At 35.9% G+C, this 23,602-nt stretch overlaps 1 protein-coding gene across 6 annotated transcripts in view; it reads right to left on the bottom strand.

Annotated features, from left to right (window-relative positions):
* Positions 1-7,702: 7,702 nt before the first annotated feature.
* LOC105202153 (heparan-alpha-glucosaminide N-acetyltransferase) overlaps positions 7,703-23,602 on the bottom strand; it is an 84,032-nt gene continuing 68,132 nt past the window's right edge. For 5 of the 6 annotated variants that reach the window (XM_039452404.1, XM_039452407.1, XM_039452405.1 and 2 more), the window contains 3 exons: positions 17,108-17,282; positions 16,878-16,990; positions 8,096-8,343 (listed from right to left, as the gene is read on the bottom strand). In XM_039452404.1, coding sequence (XP_039308338.1) covers positions 8,162-8,343; positions 16,878-16,990; positions 17,108-17,282 — 470 coding nt within the window. In that variant the 3' untranslated portion in view covers positions 8,096-8,161. Of the gene's footprint in view, positions 8,344-16,877; positions 16,991-17,107; positions 17,283-23,602 lie in introns of all 6 variants that reach the window. The other variant, XM_039452403.1, reaches the window with a different exon arrangement.

Below are 23,602 nucleotides of genomic sequence, written 5' to 3'. Positions count from 1 at the left end.
ACATACATATGCGTATTAATATGTACATTCACTCATTCACACACATACACACGCACATGCACACACGCAACACACGTACACGCACACATATACACACACACACATTTTGAATTTTAATTAAATAAAAATATACATGATTGGTCGTATTCAGAATACGCTTATAAAAATGTAGTACGCTTTTTTGTCATTCTATCTTTATCGTTCATTAGACAAGGATGAAATGATAAAAAAAATGCGCTAACATTTATATGTTTTGAATATGGCAACACACGAGTCATATGTATATATTTTAAAAATTTTGTATTTTACATATTGATCATAAAATGATTACTCTTGAAAAATATAATTTTTTATTTTTCAGGTACAACTGATTACTGAGAGAAGATTGATGAAATTTCTGCTTAGACAGAGTCGAATTATTTTGTGCGCTTTTTTATTTTGTTTACAATAATCCGTAGTACTTATATCGCCGCTTGCCGATTCATCGATGGAAAATTAATCAAAGATTTTCTCCAACGTGATCTGCAAATTGCTAATAAATTATTTGGGGATTTCGATATTAGATATTTGTGTTAAATGAGACTTTGGTCTTTTATAATTTTTGCGACAATGTAAAAACATGTTGGAATTTGTTTTAATTAATTATTAGAGATATTAAAAATATCATACATTGCGTTCTTTGTAACATTTTTTAAATAATTCATTTAAACTCGCTTCTGAAATTTTAATTAACTATAATTTTACGTAGTAATTTCCAAGATTTTTTAATCAATTTCGTGAGAAAGAAAAACTTTATAAGAAACTTGTAAAAATTTTTAAAAAATTGTTTTTTTTTGTTAGTATGTCGCAATTATAAATTATGTTATGTAAGCACAAGTACACATGGTTTGTTTATTTAAGATGAATGAATCGTTAGAAAAAAATTGTAATAACACTTTTTTAAACATATTAATAATGTGAAATATATGTGTAAACGTATATATATGTGTACATGTATTGTTAATCTTGTTACCTGAATCTATCACTGTATTATTTGTTCAAGTTGTAAAATAAATTATTTATAAAATTAATAATATAAATAAATAAACACCTAATAAGTAATCATTTAATTGTTTATAGTAAAGAATACAATATAATCAGTTTTATACAAAACGTATACATTAGAGGAGACGAGGGTTTTATGGTTGCTACGGACATTAGTTAGCCCTATTATCTTTGTTATTAGGTGACGAATTCTAACTATTGCTTACGGAATTACTTGTTTAGTAGCCCGCTATTTTTTAATGGCACTAATACACTAGGCAACAAAATTATTACAACACTCATTTATACCAAAATTTTGCACAACTTCAAATAATCATAACTTCGTTAAAAATTATTGTACTTGAAAGTTTTTTTTCATTTTAAAACTTAAAATCTCTACTTTAAGGTGCATTAGGTCAATTTTGAATTTCTGCTTTCCTTTTTCCGCTGTTTTTTTAAAAGTAAAGTCATTTTGTTTCCAAACATTTGCATAGTTTGACGCGGGGTAGGATGAATTTTTTTCGCAAATGTCACGATAGCCATCGTAAAATTTGGAGTTTTCCTTGCAAATTGAAAAAAATAAATCAGGTTTGTACGATTTTTTTTGAGGAGTTAAAATGTATCAAAGTTATGGATGCATTTTTGTCAGTTACTGCCAGCATTACCCGGATTTTAATTTATTTCATGATGAAGCGATTTTTTCTGGCTGACGTTATTCTTCGACTTTGTCCTCTTCTTCAACGAAATCCTGTTTCTTGATAACAAGACCCAGGCATTAATGCTACGGTCTGTACGCCGCAGAAATCAGAAAAAAATCGGAAAAAATAAAAAGTATATAAATAGTTTGATCAATACCACTCTGTGCCTTCATGCTATATTAGTACTGTGTTGTGACTTCAGTTCTTTATTGTTAATATTAACTAAAACATAAAATATAAAATATAAATATTAACTAAAATATATTTCATTAATATTAACGAAAATATCGTGAGTTGAAATGATTATTTTTATGTAGAAATAGTGCGATTGTGTATTACGATCTACGCAAAATAATTACTGCAGGAAATGTTAAAGCATAATGATTATTTCATGATATGTAAATGTAGAGCAATAGTAAAAAATAAATACAAGCAAGATACAAGTACATAGCTCTTGTATTCTTTATTTAATTTGATATCTTGTATATCCCACTTGTTTAGGATATACGGCATTTTTAACGAGCAGGATTTATACCATAATACAGACTCTGCGTGATTAGAAAGCAGCACTTGCCCCTATGTTGAGAACACAATGTGTATATATCTGCACTCTGTTGATATCTGTGCATATTAATTTCTTTAACATTGCATTATTATTACTTTGTATATATATTTACTGTTCTTATTCCCTAATAAACGTTGCAAACACATTTTTTAGTCATTATGTTATTTTATATCATATTTGTAAATGTTATTTGTAAATCATTGATGCGTCGTATATTTTACACATGAGTAGTCGTAAATTCCATCACTTTTTTTATACGACAAAAATGCAAGAGTTTTAAAGTTTCTTCTTCAAGTATAAGAAGAGAAATATTCATATTAAAAATTTTGGTAAAAGTCTATAAAAGGGGAGCAGCCTTGATATATATTATCAATGAGATAGTCCTGGACAACTTTTCCTTATAAATTAATCGGCGGTCTCATCCAGTTTTTGAGATATACTTACAAGGAACACTAGGCAACCCGAAAATTCAAAAACATCTGAAACTTTGTGTACAAATAGAGGAGGTCATTCATAACACAAAAATATTATTTGTTGGTGCCCAATCTCAGTTTTAGGGTAAAACACCCCTTTGAAAAAAATCGGTTTTTTTCTTTTGAAGCGTATATCGTTAAAACCATAAGAAATAGAGGAAAATGTTCTTAATAAAAGTTGAATGGCTCGAAGAGTACTTTATAACAGCAAAAGAATTAAAAAAATTTTTTTTAATACTTTTCTCGACCTACCTATTTTTTTCAAAATTTTAATTTGTTATAAGCATAATAAAGCTTATTTTATTACAAATTCAACGGTATATGGTAAAGTTACGATGCGACATTTCCATTTTTCAAAAATAATTAAATACCACTCTATAACGCATAGTATTTGCATCCGTCCACTATGGAAGTGTCCCCCTTCGATTTTAACGAGTCTTTAATACGTTATCGTACAAATCAAAATAAGGGACACGTATTTTTTTACACATGCTCAATCTTTTTAGAGGATGAAACACCTCTTTGAAAAAAAATCGGTTTTCTTCTTTCGAAGCGTGTATCGTCGAAACTATAAAAGATAGAAAAAAATGTTTTGATTAAAAGTTAAATAACTCGAAAAGTACTTTATAACAATAATAAAAAAATTAAAAAAAAAATTTTTTAAAATACGTTTTCTCTTACATTTGTTTTTAAAAATTTTCAAATATTTTAATGACAGATTTATAGCTTATTTTATACAAATCCAATCATATATAATAAAGTGTCTTTCTGATGTACCGTTTTTGACAAAATAATATCGAACTCCTTATGTATACGCTATACGTGCGGATTTATCTCATACGTTTCGTCTCTAACGTCGCTAATTACACAAAACAGCGTTGAAGGCAAATCAGTATAGTACAATGAATATTAAAATAAGAGTTTTCTTTAATAATAATAACAACAACAATAATAATAATAATTACTGAAATAATAAAATAATAATAAGTATTTTTAACTCAACTGCTAAAATCAGTTCAATATTTTTGGCAATGTTAAAGTACGTAATATTTTAAACAATTAAAAACGAGTTAATTGTTTTTTTTAAACAAATTAATTTTATTAAAAAATGAATATAGTAGGGACAAATATCGATTTTTCCGAGTACAATGATACAAGAATGATGTCCGTAAGTGCATTCGATGCTGAGATATGAATTATGCATATATTTTTCAACCCGATTTATGTCATGAAAAAATTTAGATACGTCGTCGTCGTCGTCTCCATCTTCCCAAAATTTCAGATTTGTCTCCCTTGGTCCAAGTATACACAACCCGAATAGGGAACTGTACAAGGATGAATCCAACAGGAATAGTGTTCCTCAAATATTCTATCATTGATCTTCAGTACCAACCTTTTATCACCAACCTCTATAAAGTTATTCAATATTAATATTCAATATAAAGTTATTCAAAAAATTTCAGATTTGTCCCCTTTGGCGGTAATTTTGAAAAGATATACGAATATATATATATATATATATATATATATATATATATATATATATATACAAAATATTTCAGATTTGGTCTCTCTCCCTCTTTGTTTTTCATTCTCTCCTTTGCTTACTCTTGTTCTCCGTCTCTCTCCTCCGCTTTCTCTCGTTCTCTATCGCTTTTCCTCGCTCTCCCCCGGTCTCTCTCTCACTCTCTAGCGCTCTCCTTCGCTCTCCCTCATTCTCTACCGCTCTCCCTTGCTCTCTACCATTCTCCCCGCTCTCTTTCGCTCTCCTCCTCTCTCTCGCTCTTCTTCGCTCTCTATTGCTCTTCCATGCTCTCTCTCGCTCTCTACCTCTCTTCTTCGCTCTTCCACGCTCTTTTTCGCTCTCTACCTATCTTCCACGCTCTCTCTCGCTTTCTACCGCTCTCTTTCGTTCTCTCTCGCTCTCTTTTGCTCTCTATCACTCTTCCACGTTCACTCTCGCTCTCTACCTCTCTCCTTCGCTCTCCCACGCTCTCCCTCGTTCTCTCGCGCTCTCTCTTGCTCTTCCTCGCCTTCTCTCGCTCTCCCCCGCCACAGTATAAGAAAGAACAGTAGGTCGACTCGGTGTCGGCACCTTTGATCTGATGACTACAAAATTGCCATGTTGCTGGTTGTGCGCATGATGTAAGAAACAAGGTGAAACAACGCGCATCGTCGGCGGCTCGATGCGCGGTAAGAGGCGTGGCTCGATGTGGTGAGCCAATGAAATTTGGGTCCAAATATATCCGCGCAATTTGAATACGAAACAATGATATGTAGTCACACGTACTTAAAATGTAGATGTTGTTAAAAAAAATAAATATAAAAATGTAAAAATACTTGAAATTTATTATCTTTAACACAAATTACTGTTTCAATAAACATTGTTGTTATAAACATAAAATACAACAATTTAGCCAAACACATAAGCTCATTCTTATAATTTTCCAAATTTTTTCTAATTCAAGTTTAAAAAATTTGAAATAACAATTATCACAATTTTCATTAATGTACAAAGTCTCAACTTTACCTTCACGTTCTTCCTTTTTTAAGTAGCTTTGAATTTCTCCGATTCACCGATTATTTCCGATTCACGTATAAATACAAGTATAAATACGTCCCAGTACCGGAGCCGTAGCCATATTGAATCTCAAAATTTGGACCCACTTCTGATTGGTCTAGAGTATGGTCCATTGCGCATCTGGTTACTTGTTTCACCTTTCTTCTTACATCACGGTTGTGCGTGGATCCAATAGCGTTTGCGAGCGCAGTGGTTTAACTTAACCTGAGTCGGGTTAATGACGTCATATGCTGGAATCGTCCAATCAGAACTTAACCGCCATATTGCTGGTTGTGCGATTCGGTCATGCGCAAAGGACAACTTTTGCCGTGCTTTATGACGGAGTCGACCTACTGTTCTTTCTTATACTGTGCCCCCGCTCTCCCTTGTTTACTACCGCTGTCTCTCGCTCTATACCGCTCTCCTTCGCTCTCCCACGCTCTCTCTCGTTCTCTATACCTCTTCTTCGTATTCTCTCCTTCTCTACTGTTTTCTCTCGCCTTCTCTCGATTTCTACCACTCTCCTACTGCCCTCCTTCGCTTTCTATTGCTTTTCCTCGCCTTCTCTCGCTCTTTCTCGCTCCTACCAAACTTATTTGCTTTTTCTCTTTCTCTTTCTTTATGTCCAGATATTTACTTTCGTGACTAAAACATACAATTTCTTTTGTTTCTATATAACCTTACTATGTCTATGATATATATTGTTACTGTTCTAACATACTTAGCAAAAATTTGTAAAATTCGCTTAAAAAAGATATTAAAAATGTAAAAAAAACGCCAAGTATATTTTTTTCGTTATGCCAAAACAGCAATGGATAAAGTTATCCGCTTAAAAAAAACATTTGTTAAAGATTTAAGTCTTCATTTATTAAATGATGAGTTAGCTCGGTTTATGCCAAGTGTTTATCATGGTTTATGAAAATATCACGACACCGTGTCGTAATCTCTAGCACGAAAATATGTGCCATTGAGGTGGTTTGATACTATTGGTCGATCCCCACGGATGTTCCTTGCTGGGCGCGAGACCGTTGCCGAGCGCTCTGCAAGGATCAGTGCGAAAAAGGGAGCTCGAGGGTCCGTGCTATTAAGAAGTACGCTTCAATACATTGTATACGGCTCAAGTTGCAGTGCCTCTGCGTAATTAGTTACGTGTCATTAACGATTCGTCGTATTGACCTTTAATTGTTTGTGATCGATTACGACTAATCGCGAGGAACGCTGAAATTTTGGGACATTACGCATCTCGCGATTTGTCGTGACAAGTGGGTGCGCCTCAGGAGCCTTAAGGCTTACTACACCTATTGTAGGCCGGGACTTAGAAGCGTGAAACTATATACGCATTATTTGATTCTGGTAGCGAATATTTCTTGCTGTAACTGCTAATTTTAATAACTAATAAATTTAGCTCCGGCAGCAACGATATTAGCTGTCCCTATTTTAAAGACACATCTTAGTTGCTACAACTAAATTTTAGTCTTGTTGGCTAATCTTTTCTCTGCGTGCAACGCCGACGAAGCGGAGAGTGTGCTCTGAAATCCGAAGCCTGGGGGATTGACCGATTAATCGCATGGTCGATTTTCCTATTGACGTGTTATGTGCGTACGCACGCCGCAACAGTCGCGGGATCGTTGCGCTCGTCACTGGAAACTGGCGCCCACGGGCGGCCGCCTCGCTTTGCCGCTTACAATATTGTAATAAAATCTTTTCATATTGCTTGTTTCTGTCTCTTTTTTTCTACGTTGCCTTTCTGCAAAATAGTTTTTCATTTCATTCTGCTTATTCCTAACAGAATAAGATAGAATGTTTGGACCAGGGGATAAAAAAAGTTTGAGATCTTTTTCAACTAATATGGTTGATCAACTTTATTGGTCAACTAGAATTTGAATGACACGACAACAAAGTTTTATTGGGATTATGTGGGACCACCATTGTATGTGAGTGTAACTTTTTTTGTTAATAATTTTACATTAAAAAAATCGGACAAAACACGTTCGAACAGGTCGGTTCGCGTATGTTACTCGCATGTACTCTGTCTAAAGTTAAAATACTATATAGTGCGGTAAAAAAAGGGACTTCTGCGCAGGGTCCAAAATATATCATAAAACACATCAATTTTCAATTTTCTACATACCTTAAGTTAATCAAAAGTACTTCATATTTGTCTTGTTACATAATCATACTTTTTAATAAGAAAGACAATGACGTAATTATTTTAGAAAGTATGACTCTTTAGCTCTAAAACACCTTATTGTAAAGTTCTTAAAAGTTCTTTTTTGCAAAGACGTAATTATTTTGGAAAGTATGACTCTTTAGCTCTAAAACACCTTATTGTAAAGTTCTTAAAAGTTCTTTGTTGCAAAGATGTGATTTTTTAAAGAAAAAGTAGAGTTTTGAAATATTTTTTATTTTTGCTTAATCGTTTTTTCTTTATAATTTCACAATAAATCATTTTTTGCCAATGCCAATTGTGCAGTCATACGAGTATTTCTAAGATTCCAAACTTTTATATGAAAAAAAGATTGTTGAAAATTATTGAAATCGGAAAATATTAACGTAATTTTTTGGATCGGAGTGTTTACAGTTTAAATCGTGGCAACAATGAGTTGAAATTTTTCTGACATGTCTATACAGATTTGTAAATAATTGCTGAAAACACTTTTTTTAATGTTGGAAAAAATTGTAAAAAATATCAAAGTATAAATGTATGAAATTTCAAGATTATAATTATAATTTTTTTTCTAAAAAGAATTTTCAAAGAAGAAATAAAAAGATAATATCAAAAGCGAGAATACTTCTTTAATTTAATTAAAAATATGATGTAACATAATACGCTATAAATAATTTAAAGTGTGATGTATGTTCGCTTTCGATGCATAATATACGCTATAATTGCCCAGAGAATTACTACCCAAATTGATTCAATTAAACATAAAATACGGCTGTCCATGGTGCCGATTCTCCAATGGAATGGGAAGATTTGGTAACACATCATATGACCCACATATAAAAGTAGTGCATTCATACCTGAATTCATATTTAGTTTATATTAAAAACTAAGAATATAGAAATAAAACTTAAAGTATTTGTATAAAATGCTATAAAAGTTGTATAAAAATGTTAACAATTTAAACACAAGTTCGTAACTTTTTTTAATTGTACTTTATACTTAATTTTATATTTAAATTTTATACACTTGTCAACAAAAAATAGGGAACAATTTTCGGACACCAAAAATTAGGCTATTTTCAAATGGCTGCAACTTGGCAAAAAATCATTGTAGATAAAAAATAAAAAAAGCATTTTGAAGCTTGAAGTTTCAACTTTAATGTTGAATTGACAGATTTTTAAAGTTCTTTTAACTTCCTTGTGCAGTAAAAAAGCACACCTTGTTTTGTTCCTTAAAATTTCGTATTTTTGACACTTTGCAGCTCAACAAAAGAATTTTTTTCGAACAATTCAAATAAAGCTTCATAAACTATAACATTTTGCCTACAGAATACTTTTTTTAAAATTTTTTTACAATTTTTTTTTACCAAGTTACATAATTTTAAAGCTAAACCTGTATTTTTTACCAATGATATTCGTATTGTTGCGTATATGTTTGCTTTATTTATAATTATGGCAAAATTATTAGCGAAATGAAAGGATCAGTTTTGTAACATATTTGTTCATTCGGGCCTGAACGTGTCGAAACATGTTCGGACGGTTAGGTGCAGCGCGCATTCACACACGCACACGCGTGCACACACACACGGACCTTCGCCGAGTCAACAGGAACAATTCAAACGCGGCTACCAAACTAAGCATGCAATTTGCTGAAGGCAAAGTGGTGGGATCACCGTAAGCCACAAGGGCTATATAATCGATCGTTCATCAATCAACAAGATCCTAATTGTTTGGGCAGTCATACGACAACCAGAAATTGGAACAATTAACACTTTGTGTGCGTGTGCAATACACCCAAAGATTTATATCTAAACGATTAGTTTATTTCTAAACGCACAGCGTTGTGAATATATAAGAGTCAATAAGTGTAAAATACTGTTCAAATAAACTTGATATACAATAATAAAATAGTTTCTGTGAAGTGTCCTCTCGCAAATCACGCGAAGACGTGCACGGACCGTCGATCGTGCTAGATACCGGCAAAGTGCCAAATACGTACAGTCGTGAGCTAAAAGGTTGCAACACATTTTTTTCGATGGTTTTTGGAATGTAGACTTGCTCATCGAACGGCGAACGTCATTGGTTTACCTGTGGATCCAACCAATTACGTTCGCCTATCGATGAGCAAGTTTACATTCCAAAAACCATCAAAGAAAATGTGTTGCAACCTTTTAGCTCACGACTGTACACGCACCGGCATAAATGGTGTCTCTCCGCGCTGACGCTCGGCTGCCACATACACATGAGCTACGCGAGACGCGCACGTACGTGTTTCGCGGCAGCGCGGCGGAGGTCGGGGTGCCGGCAGAAAGTAATGAGGAGCGTTTTGATACCGCATCTTCCTCGCTCGACGCTGGATCGAGAGAGAAGATACGGAATCGCGGCGCTCGAGAAACAGACAGAAATGGTATCCCTTGCGCCTATACGGCTGGTATACGGGATACCGCGGTTCGTCGCGAGCTGTTGTAATTTTTAATTGTATAAAGAAATTTACTTGGATACGAATATTCGTTTGAAAAATAATGTAAATAGAATTACGATTTTTAATAATAAATTAAAATTATGTCATCACGGCAATACAGCACTTACACGAAGAGAACAATTTTCTTTATCTAAGCAAGGGTGTTTACGATAACCATAGAACTTATAATATATGGAACAGGAATAGCTTATCTCCGCAATGAGTGGCGACTGAGAGCAACATCTAAAGGACGAAGATATATCTCTATCCTTTGCGCGTCCTACTTGACACAGTGCGCATGCGTTGAGTTAGACTCTGTTTTCTAAGCGAGCATAATTCATGAACCACGTATCGTCAGTTAGAAATCCATTGTGCCTGTTTTCGAGTCCATTAATTCGTTTATTTGAATCATTTTTTGTCTTATTTATAATAATTTCTAAATATGTGATGCGAAAAAATAAAAAGTAAATGTAAAATGGACTTTTCTAGTCTTTTATTTATGATGAAAGTGTATTAATTTTGTGTATTTATGACGTATATATGCTCTTTTTTCGGTATTATTATAAATCTTTGTCTTGTGAAATAAACAAATTCTTATGTATAAACGTATGATACATTTAACCAATTGAATTCTATAATTGTTTAACATTTCTTAATTTCGAATGTGTTCAATCATTTCTTCTTGAAGAAAACAACGAATAAGAATACTATTTAACACTTTTGACGCCAAGAAATCTTTAACATTTTTTTTTAAATTGCATTTTTATTTTCCTTGATAATTTTCTCGCACGCACTTGTGATAACAATGATATCTTTACTCGGGTTAATTAAATTCCATTTATTTTTTTTTCTATGAGTCCGTGCAAATTTTTGTCTGATTTGTTTTTTTGCTTTATCATGATTGTAACACAAAATGTAGTAACGACCTATTATGAATAATAACCAGTAAATTGCGTATCAATAATAATCGACAACGATGTTAATGATCACACGGAGTATAATTATGAGAAGCAAAGCGCTCCGTGCTGTATCCTCCCGATCCTCCATCCTCTGTCAGCTGACACGTCGCGGCGAGTAGAGGGGGAGAGGATCTTAACGCTCATTGGCGGAGCGCGATCATGCGCACAACATTAGATCGTACGCGCAAAGGACAGAGATATATCTCCGTCCTTTAGATGTTGCTCTCACGTTTGCGCTCGTATTCCTGTTCCATATACTATAAGTTCTATGACGATAACTAATCGGATCTCGGATTGGATTGGACAATGGTACTCAACGTAAGTATAGAAAATTTCCCTAGGCTAATCGGATTGACGATCTCTGTCTCAAATGTGATCCGATTGATGACGAAAGCGTGGAGACGCAGAAGCATGCTTGAAAAGTCTCTTTATTTTTTTAAATAATAACACAAAAAATCAAAGATAAAGTTAAAAAAAATGATTTGAATTTAGATTTATTGTAATTTTTTTTTGTCTAAACACTGGATTTCGTTTAAATTTCTGTTTGTAAAAATTAATTAATCTATTCTAAAGTTTGTGGTTATATCGGAAACAAATCAAAATTAATAAAACAATTATTAATTGTTAGATACAAATTAAAACATATAATATTTTAAGTATATCATATAAAATTCCTGTTTATTATAAACTTAGTAAAAATAACTTTGAAATCATTCAACTACATTACACATTAATCAATATTAATTTATATGTTAAGAATCAATAATGTTTCTAAAAATGTTCTTTTTATTCTTTTCCAGATCGTAAATAAACTTCAATTCCATGAATAAATAAAAATTACTGGAAAATGAATTTATATGAAGAGGGCATTATTGAACAATATCAATTTGTGCTAACTTAAAATTTGTAAAATCTACTTTTCTTTATTAGTTGTTTATTAGAGAGTAATAATATAAAAATGGAATATACGCATCATATATGCATACAATTATTTGAATTTTATTTATGTATATTCCGTTCTTATATTATTACTCTCTAATGAACAACTAACAAAGAACAGCAGATTTTACAAATTTTAAGTTAGCACAAATTGATATTGTTCAATAATGCCCTTTTCATGTCAATCCATTTTCCAATCATTTTTATTTATTCTTGAAGTTGAAGTTTATTTACGATCTGGAAAGGAATAAAAAAAACATTTTCAGAGACATTATTGATTTTTAACATATAAATTAATATTGATTAATGTGTAATGTAGTTGAATAATTTCAAAGTTATTTTTACTAAGTTTATAATAAACAGGAATTCTATATGACATGCTTGAAATATTATATGCTTTAATATGTACCTAACAATTAATAATTGTTTTATTAATTTTGATTTGTTTCCGATATAACCACAAACTTTAGAATAGATTAATTAATTTTTACAAACAGAAATTTAAACGAAATCCAGTGTTTAGACAAAAAAAAATTACAATAAATCTAAATTCAAATCATTTTTTTTAACTTTATCTTTGATTTTTTGTGTTATTATTTAAAAAAATAAAGAGACTTTTCAAGCATGCTTCTCGGTCTCCACGCTTTCGTCATTAATCGGATTACATTTGAGACAGCAATTGTCAATCCGATTAGCCTAGGGAAATTTTCTATGCCTACGTTGAGTACCATTGTTCAATCCAATCCGAGATCCGATTAGTTATCGTAAACACCCCGCATTATGTCTGTTTAAGATCATAAATTCTTCCAAGAAGATTTTATATTGTTGCTGATACAGGGTGATTCAAAATAACCTATTGGTCCCGAAGCTGGCATATTCGTAATCGAATTCTGAGACGAATTTTCCTTTTGCAAAAATTTGTCCGGAGCTTAGTTTTCAAGTTACAATAAGAATTAGTTAGCGTATGACGGGTCAGGTACAAGTGGTAGACAGGGGCCGCGCGACTCACTGTTACACGTGGGTGTTTCCGTGGGGCACCTTCTGCGCTCAAATGACTGACAAAAGTACATGGACAGCACATTCCTATTTAAACTTTCTCTCTCTCTCTCTCTCTCTCTGTCACTTTAATTATGCTACATTTAACTTGTCAAATTTCGATCTGTCATCCGGCCGTCAAATATCGGGATAACTGTGAAATCTTCAAGTAAGTTTACATTATTATAATAAATGTACGCCCGCGAATAATAAAAATTAATGCAAATTAGATTACTTAAATGTGCACTTGCAAGTTAAAAGTAGCACTTTTAAAACGCACAAAAAGGGATAGAAAGAAGAGAGAGAGAGTGAGACGGGGGAGGGGGCTTTGAACAAGTTTAAGCACGTTTACTTACGCACACGGCGATCAGCTTATTGTTTCCACAATGCGACAGTTCAATTTAAATTTGTCCTTTATTCAGATCTATCCCTCGAAGTTGTTTCACCACATTTACACTATTTACTCTGCATTTGATTGATAAACGCGGAGCTACGCGACGAACCGATCGATCGACTTTATTAATTACTATTAATCACTACTGTAAACACTACAATCATTTGATGCGTTAAAATTACTCGAAGAAACACATATTTACGTTACAATCACACAACACGTGTTCACTCGACGATATGAAGCAGTCGACTGAGTGTTATTGGTTATGTCGTTATAAGAGTGTCGAACGATTGGTTAAAGCCATAAGTCAAAACGCGGTAATTCAAAATGAAAATATTGATTAATACGATTTACATCGATACAATTTATTAGAAAAATGTGGCAAATGCATGTTTATTATTACTTGTTAAAAATTGTAAGTGACTTTATCAAGATAATTATTTAGAATATTTATTATAAAAAAAACTTCAAGGATTAAATTCTTGAAATCTCCTTGCAGCAACGGATAATCTGTCCTTTTCAGGGCAACCAAATATTTTATTTCGAGAAATATTTTCACAGTTTTCACAAATATTCAAAAATAAGAAATAAAAAAAATGTTTAGAAAAAATTGATTTTGATAAAATTATTTCTTGAATATTTAGAATGAATAATAATTATCTCTATAAAGTCACTATCATACAATTTTTAACAAATATTGATAAACATGCATTTGCAACATTTTTCTAATAAATTGTATTGATGTAAATTGTATTAACCAATATTTTTATTTTAAATTGCCGCGTTTTGACTTATGGCTTTAACCAATCGTTCGACACTCTTATAACAACATAACCAATAACATCCAGTCGACTGCTTCATATCGTCGAGTGAACACGTGTTGTGTGATCGTAACGTAAACACGTATTTCTTCGAGTAATTTTAACGCATCGAATGATTGTAGTGATTAGAGTAGTAATTAATAAAGTTGATCGATCGGTTCGTCGCGTAGTTCCGCGTTTATCGATCAAGTGCAGAGTAAATGGTGTAAATGTGGTAAAATATGAAACAACTTCGAGGGATAGATATGGATAAAGGACAAATTTAAATTGAACTGTCGCATCGTGGAAACAATAAGGTGATTGCCGTGTGCGTGAGTGAACGTGCTTAAACTTGTTTAAAGCCCCTTCTCCCCCGTCTCTCTCTCTCTCCTTTCCTTTTTGTGCGTTTTAAAAGTGCTACTTTTAACTTGCAAATGCACATTTAAGTAATCTAATTTGCATTAAATTTTATTATTCTCGGGCGTACATTTATTATAATAATGCTAACTTACTTGAAGATTTTACGGTCATCCCGATATTTGACGGCCGGATGACAGATCGAAATTTGACAAGTTGTAGCACAAAATGTAGCATAATTAAAGTGACAGAGAGAGAGAGAGAGAGAGAGAGAGAGAGAGAGAGAGAGAGAGAGAGAGAAAGAGAGAGAGAAAGAAAGTTTAAATAGAAATGTGCTGTCCATGTACTTTTGTCAGTCATTTGAGCGCAGGAGGTGCCCCACGGAAACACTCACGTGTAACAGTGAGTCGCGTCGCCCCTGTCTACCACTTGTACCTGACCCGTCATACGCTAACTAATTCTTATTGTAACTTGAAAACTAAGCTCCGGACAAATTTTTGCAAAAGGAAAAATCGTCTCAGAATTCGATTACGAATATGCCAGCTTCGGGACCAATAGGTTATTTTGAATCACCCTGTAGAAAAAAATTAAATGTCAATTCAACAATTCACTGTTTCATATATAAGCAACAATATAAAATCTTCTTGGAAGAATTTATGATCTTAAACAGACATAATTTGCTTAGATGAAGAAAATTTTTTTCTTCGTGTAAGTGCTGTATTGCCGTGATGACATAATTTTAATTTATTATTAAAAATTGTAATTCTATTTACATTATTTTTCAAACAAATATTCGTATCCGAGTAAATTTCTTTATGCAATTAAAAATTACAACAGCGCGCGACAAACCGCGGTATCCCGTATACCAGCCGTATAGGCGCAAGGAATACCATTTCTGTCAGTTTCTCGAGCGCCGCGATTTGTGTCTTCTCTCTCGATCCAGCGTCGAGCGAGGAAGATGCGGTATCGAAACGCCTCTCACTATTTTCTGCCGGCACCCCGACTTCCGCCGCGCTGCCGCGAAACACGTACGTGCGCACCTCGCGTAGCTCGCGTGTGTACGGCAGCCGAGCATTAGCGCGGAGAGACACCATTTATGCCGGTGCGTGTACACCACGTGGAGGTTGCCGGTCAGATTTTTACACATTGTGTGTGTGTGTGTGTAGGTAAATACTTGCAATTAGTAATGTGTAATTTACGTGCAAATATTAAATGCTGCAGTAGTGACGAACTGCGCGGTTTTTATGTCTGCTGTGACACACACACACACACACACACACACACGCACACACACACGCACACGCACACGCACACGCACACGCACACGCACGCGCACACGCACGACGCACACGCACACGCACACGCACACGCACACGCACACACAATGTGCAAAAATCGAAACGGTAACCTTCACGTGGTGTACATTAGATAATGCTAATGTCGGCGGTAAACGTCAGTTTTCGGAAAAATGTACTGTAAAAAATGTGTTTTTTCAAAGTCTTGTAACTCGGTCAAAAAAATATCGTAAGAAAATTTTAACAAAAGCATTTTGTAGAGAAAATGTCATACTTTATGGCACTTGCGCTGCATTTGTAAAAAAACAATTTTTTTATTGAGCTACAGGCTGTTAAAAATACGTAATTTTTAAGAAAAAAAACAATGTATTTTTTGGAGCATAGCACTGAGAAATTGAGAAAATTTTTAAAAACTATTGATATCACGTTAAAGGTAAAACTTCAAGCTTTAAAATGCCTTTTTCACTTTTTGTTTACGATAATTTTTCACGGAGTACGAATATTATTTGTAAAAAATGCAGGTTTAACTTCAAAATTGCGTAATTTGGTCAAAAAAAAATCACAAAAAAATTAAAAAAAAAGCATTCTGTAGGCAAAATGTTGTAGTTTATAAAGCTTTGTTTGAATTGTTTGAAAAAAATTCCTTTGTCGAGCTGCAAAGTATCAAAAATACGAAATTTTAAGGAACAAAACAAAGTGTGCTTTTTTATTGCATAAAACAAAGAAGTTAAAAGAACTTTAAAAATCTGTTAATTCAGCGTTAAAGTTGAAACTTCAAGATTCAAAGTGCTTTTTTTATTTTTTATCTGCGATGATTTTTTGCCGAGCTACAGCCATTTAAAAATAGCCTAATTTTTGGTGTTTGGAAAGTTTTCCCTATTTTTTTTTTTTGTTTTTTTGACAAATGCATTTATTATTTACTACTAATATGTGTGTTGCTAAAAATTTAATTTTATAATTTTATAATAGAAAAAATTAAATATGATTTTTATCTTGAGTAAACTAGAAGAAATTATTGTTTAACTTATGTAATACATTTTTTAATCCTTATTTCATGTATATATACTTGTACTTTTACATCTTTTTGACTTATATAACTATATCAATACTTAACAAATTTCAGTTTAAATTGAACAATGCATGTCTACTTACCGGGGATTCTGAAAGGACCACCTCGCCAAACTTTGATAACATCGATCAGTAAGTAGCAACCAGATAAGAAAGCCAGAGCAAAAGAAGTTGAAACAAATACAAATGACAAAGACCTACGCAATTATATCAATTTACAAAAAAAATATTATAACTAATTTTTTTAATCCTATTAAAATTCCACAAATGTTTGTAGTAATAAATAGTAAAAATAGATTTTATTAATAGTTTACCATAAACTTTTATTGATGGGAATAATGTTTGTGAAATGAAGAATGCAACCCATACATCCATAAAACACTGCCCACAAAAGCCATCTAATAACACGTTCTTTCCAGCCTTTATATATCATCAGAATTACACCAGCTTGTACACCTAGAAATACTTGAAATATCGCTGTGAGAATTCCTAGAAGGACATAATATTTATGTATAACTTTAATTTATGTATAACTTTAATTTAAATTGCAAACAGTAATGCATATTTTATTATAATGAAGATTTTGACCAGTAATTAGAATTTCATCAAAAATTTATCATCTTCAACAAAACGCTATCAATTTCCGGTAAAAAGTTTTTCATATATAATTATATATAATTGTACATCAATTATGTCTATATATATATATACACATAATTATATCCCGATACGAGAACCAGTCGGTCCTTTTGGAGTCCCTGAATTTCACCTAACCTTCCCTTTAGCCTATTGCCAGTTTCAAACTGGCAAAAGGACCGACTGGTTCTCGTATCGGGATAAATCACTTGGATAGCATAGTCTCAAAGTCTTCCTAAGAAATCGAAGAACTGGAGCTCTGTATGAATTATCTGCAGAGGGCTCTGGTTGAGAGTTACAAGAGAAACTGCCCGGAAAGGGCGGTTAAAAACTCCAGAGGGGACAGGATCCAATAGCGCACGGTGTGATAGCTCACCAACCAATCATCTCTTACTTAACTCAACCAACAGAAAAACTCTAGGCATCGGTTGCTGTGTGCTATTGGTCTCGTGTGCTATCGAGATTTGCTTTTCCAAAGGTAACTTCTGATGAAGCCCCAAGCTGTAGAAGCTCAGAAGTGCGGCTTGGTGGGCCTGGGATAGAGCCAGGAATACGAGCTATCAGTTGGACTGGGAATTTCATAGAAGAGTTTAGAAAAACTACAGAGATTTTGTACTAAAGTCAAAGCTGGAGATAATTTTGCGAGTCTGTAAAAGGCATGTCCAAAACAGTAAGACTATGTAGAGTTCTAGCCAGAAACTCGGACGCCATTCTGAACTCCATTACCAGACGTTTTCCAGACGGGACAATGCTGACTGGGAGCGGTGTCTGGTACATTTATTGAAATCCAACCTTCCTTTTGTAACAAGCACAGAAAGCTGTTTGCATATGAAGTATTGGGCTCGCATAGGTCTCAAAAAGCGGATTGGGGATTAGCGGCCGTCATCGTCTAACCCGAAAAGGTTAGATGGGCAGTAAGCACTTTCAAACCTTTTAAGTCGGCAGGTCCAGATTAGATCTGTAACGAATCGCCTTTCTGCTCCCTCTCAGACCGCTCCGTGTTGTCCGGCTGACCACTCGCCAAAATCAGCTTTTAGCGCCAATAATACTTTTAAATACGCATGGCGCGCGAGAACGTATCCGCGCGTCGAAAAACTTTCCGCGCGCATGCGTCGTAAAAGCGACCGAAGTGGCAGTCGCTGCTGATCTCGAGTGGCAGGGATGCCATCTCCGCCGATGTACCGACCGCTCCCTTTCTTTCGAGATACGGGTATATAAGCGCTGCCGTTTTTCCGAAAATCGCTTCTTTTGGTCCGAAAAGAAGTAACTGGCTCCCGAGCTAGCTCAGAAGTCAAGCGAACTTGGTTTCCGTCAAGAGATCTTGACAACTAGCGTTCCAACTCCTAGACCGCCGATCCACGGGCTCAAATAAACTTGGGCTCCGATCAAGAGATCTTGGTCATCGGCAGAACCAACATCCGTTCTTCTTCCGTCGAATCACTCACGACCAGGGATGCGGAGTTCAGCGCCTCTACCAAGTGCTCTTGGCGTGAGTTGTTGCCATCGCTGCACACCATCGCGGTATTAACTGCTTTGCGCCGCGATCGGGAAAAGTACAGCTATACAGCGCGACTACATTACTACCGTGCCCATGTGTACGTCGCCGCCGCCGCGACTTTTGGCAAGACCGAGCGCACAATAGACCGCCCGACTTGTAAACAGAGATTCCGAGTTCAGAAAAAACTGTCTCGAAATCACCTGTTCTTGTAAATAGCTGACATATTCCCACCTTGTCCGTCCGCGTGTACTTTTTCCGTCATTCCATCCTTTCGCACGTTAAGGCTCCTGACTCCTCAGCCGAGAACTCCGCATTGACGGTAGTGACATTCCGTCGCGGACAAAATTAGAACTAATACACGTGAAATGTGACAGATTGACGACGAGATGTTGTCGTGCATGTCATTTTGTTATTATGTGTTTTATTGTGAAAATATGACTTGTATTTACCAAATTCGTAAAAATGGACCGCGAGTAAAGTTTCTTTAAATTTTATACATAAAAGTACATTTTTCACTCCTTTCAATAGCTATCCGTGTGTTTTTCTGTCTGAATAGGCGTCACTTTACATGCTTTTTACGACTATTTATTGACTGTTAGGCAGAAAAAGAATAGTCGTGATCGATATTTAGAAGTGTTTTAAAGCCATTTTCTTAGTCTGTTTTATTGAAATTGGTTTTATTTACAAATGGCATGTTTGACAAAATTACGTGTCATTTCACGCAATTTCTCGCTTTTGACGTCATGACTTCAATATGGCCGCGGTAAGTACTCAGAAGCCTTAACGGCTATTTTTCCGCTATTTGTTCCATCCGTTCCCGCGTTAATTAATTATTGATTATCCATTCGTCCGTCCGAGCGTCATTTTCATTGCGTTCGTCCAAGCGTTAGTGGCCTCGCCACGTTTGTAAATATATTTTTTTCTTGTTTTCTTTAAACTGGGTTTCTATTTTAACATTATTTCGCGCATCTAGTTCTCTTGGCAATCTCCCCCGCGTTCTTGTCCGCCGGTCGACCACCGTCCATACGCGGAAAGGTTGTTAAATAGCGACCGAACATATCTTCTCAGCTCTTCTCTAAGAGAAGCTGGAGCTGATTGTGAGGCCTCTGACAAGGACTTTGAGGGCGTATCTATCATTAAACTACACGCCTAGTACATAGAAACTAGCGAGAACGGTATTTATCCCGAAAGCAGGAAGAACGAGCTACTTGTCCGCTAAGGATTTCAGATCAATTAGTCTAGCTTTGTTTCTCCTAAAGATGTTAGAGAAACTGGTTGATACGTACATAAGAGACGTTGTTTTTTAAAGGCATTTCTTGCATTACGCACGGCATGCGTACCGTATGGACTATTCCACGGAGATTGCCTTTTATTCGACGGGTGAGGGCCAGTTGCGCACAGACCCGATTGGACACCACCAATCACGTAATATAATCTAATCCAACCAACGGAAATACTTTAGGTATCGGCCGCTACGATTGGTGGTGTCCAATCGGGTCTGTGCGCAACTGGGATACTTTCTATTCGACAGTGTCGTTCATTGAGGGGAAATTGGAGAAAGGTGGTTATGCGGTGAGCAGTTTCTTAAATATAGAGGGTGCGTTTAACAACACCCTGCATAAAGTGGTGTGTGAGAAAGCGTTGCGCAGGGGTGTGCCGAAAAAGCTCGTTGAGTGAATCCGGAACATGCTCGGGCGACAGGTTGTAATCTCGCTGGGAATAGCGAAGGTTAGTGGATGGGTGGAAAGAGGGTGTCTTCAAGGAGGGTGCTCTTTCCACTCCTATAGTGCCTAGTAGTAGATGGTTTCCTTGGGAGATGACGTAGCTCTACTGGTACGGAGGCCTTTTCTTAAGCCGCTTTTGGAGTTTATGCAGAATGCACTAGGAATAATAGAGCAGTGGTGCAGATAGAGGGTACAGTTTATCAGTAAATCCGTTGAAAACAAAGCTTTTGGTCTCCATGCGTAAATACAAAGTGGGCACTATGGAAGGGCCTCTTTTTGAGAGCGTGAGACTAGTTCCGTCTGTCATTGAAATGGACAGGATCCGATAGCGCACGATACAATAACCCACCAACCAATCATCTTGACTTATCTAACCCAACCAACAAAAAAACTCTAGGCATCGACCGCTGTAAGTAGTGGTGTGCTATCAGAATCCGCCCCATTGAAATATCTAGAAGTGATCCTGGATAGGAAGCTATCGTAGAACATCTCGATAGTTGTTGTAAGAGTTTATGCTTTTATTTCTGGACGCATAGAAGAATCTTTGGCCAGACGTGGGATTTGAAGCCCAGAGTGGTCCATTGGATTTACACAGCGATACTTCGTCCCAGGCCGTGGCGCTGGAGCTTGTCAGGACTTTAATCTTAAGAGAGGCTCTAGGTGCAATGCGAACCACGCCAATAAGAGCAATGGGTTTTTTGTTCGGAATTAAATCGCTTCACCAGGTGGTGATGGAAGCGGCGGCGGCTGCAGTACATCAATTATCTTGCGATTTGAAGTAGAAAGAAAAAGCCGGGCATAATAGGTTCTCTAGTAGCATTCTATCTGACCCTATTTTCAGAATAAAACAGAACAGGATGCCAGCAATTCGGGCCTTGGACAGGCGCTTCAAAGTGTGTATATGTGGTTCGAAGATTAGGAAGAACTCGAAGCACTGAATCGGACTCGAGACGGGGACGTCTGCTTTACAGATGGCTCCAAATCGGACACGAGCTCTGGATATCGTTTGCCATCGGAAGTGAGAGAAAGCCTTCCTTTTGATGGGTATGCTACGGTATTTTAAATTGAAATCGTAGCAAATCTAAGATGAGCCCAACTGACTCTAGAGAGGAGGGGTACAGGAAGAAGCATCAAAGTATGCTCGGATAGCCAAGCTGCTATTAGGGCACTTGAGGCTCTGATTTGTATTTCGCGGTTGCTGTGAGATTGCAGAGATGCACTGGAAAAACTGGCGAAAGATAAAAAAGTCATTCTGACCTGGGTCTCCGGTCACTCGGGGGTCGAGGGCAACAAAAATGCCGATTGACTCGTCAGAGCCGCATCAAAGCTGGAAATGTTCGGGCCGGGACCGGTGCTGGGGATTCTTTTCTGTCTAAGCAGGAGGAGGATCTGGGCCTGGCTACGGGACCAACATTTTGATTTTTAGAGAAATGAAATGAGGATCAAATGTCGGCAGGCTGGGGTTTGTTGTTGTTGGAGAGAACGCCTAGCGAGGATCTGATCAAGAACATTAGGTCTTTTAATAGGAGGGATGCCAGGCTGGTAGTAAAAATACTGACTGATCAAGGGGCCCTTAATTATCACATGAATAAGATGGATCGAACTGATACGACCGAGTGCATGACATGTGAGGAGGAGGAGACAAGTATACTCTGCAACTGCCCAGCCTAAGCTGAGGCTGAAGTTGCTAGGCTTGACTTTTCCCAAACCAGGGCAGATAAGCGAGCTACCTGATAAGGGCAACGTATGAGTTGAAGATTTTGTTATGAGCCAAGACTTGAATTTTTTGGAAAAGTACCCTTTCCTGATTATTTGATAAAATTTTTAGAAGTATGTAACGCTAAATATGGGAGTTAGGGGTCTAGAAAGATTTGGGATTTTGGTTCATTCACGGCAATATTTGGCTAGGACGAAATCCCATAGCGCACGGTGCGATAGCTCACCAACCAATCATCTTGACTTATCTCACCCAATCAACGGAAAAATTCCAGGCATCAGCCGCTGTGAGTGGTGGTGTGCTATCGGTCCCGTGTGCTGTCGGGATTCGCCCATTTGGCTATTGCCCACCTACTGATCAATCTGCGATGGAAGTAGCGGCAAATCAGCTAGCGCTGTTGACAGTCAATTTTAAACTGGTACTACCAATTTGGCAGCGGCATTTGTTGATAAAATCAAAATGAGACACATACATTTAATTTTCAAAATGCACATTTATATAATGATTCATTTCACAAAAATGAATCAAGGACATAATACAATAGAATCATAAATACAATGTTGAAAACAAAACATTGCCGCAAATGAACCGAAATCTCGAACTTGTTGTTGTCTTGCTTTTGCTTGACTTGCTGTTTTTCTTGTGCTTTTCTGCGACTTTGTGCACCGTTCCAGCACCGCGCTCCCTGGACATGCCTTTCATTTCCAATTACGATTCTGAAGCTTTTGTAGACGAACCGTCCTTTTTAAGACGCTCAACCCGTAACACGGTTGGTGAAAGTGATTCTCAAAGCAACAGCAATTGTATTGTTTCTTCGATCAATGTTATTGCCATTTTGTATTGCATGCACAACATTTCCATAGACCATCTCACCACCATTTTATTATTTGATGAGCACCATTTTAATTTATGTGAGATTGAAATTGCTGAACAGTTCAATAAACAAATTGTTGAGCATTTTTGCATGGAGGACACTGATTCATATGATATCGATCTGTCTTCATCGATTGATCTTTACATTTCTGAACCAGTGGATAAATCTGACGACGTTTCTGATTTTGTGCCCGAGCCAAAGATTGAAGTGCCACGCAAAGAATGTCTCTGTGCAAAGTATGAGGATGCGTACCCTCACTGGACGCGTCAAGACGATTTGGCCATCCCCCTTGTTATATCACGTCAACTAGTGGAGAATATGGGAAAAGGACGTGGTGGACAGCAGTTTGCAAAAGCTCCA

The sequence above is a fragment of the Solenopsis invicta genome, chromosome 8 (genome assembly GCF_016802725.1).
Source record: "Solenopsis invicta isolate M01_SB chromosome 8, UNIL_Sinv_3.0, whole genome shotgun sequence".
Classification (NCBI taxonomy): domain Eukaryota; kingdom Metazoa; phylum Arthropoda; class Insecta; order Hymenoptera; family Formicidae; genus Solenopsis; species Solenopsis invicta.
Note: the sequence above shows the minus strand (reverse complement) of the source record. Positions and strands in the feature narration are given on the sequence as shown.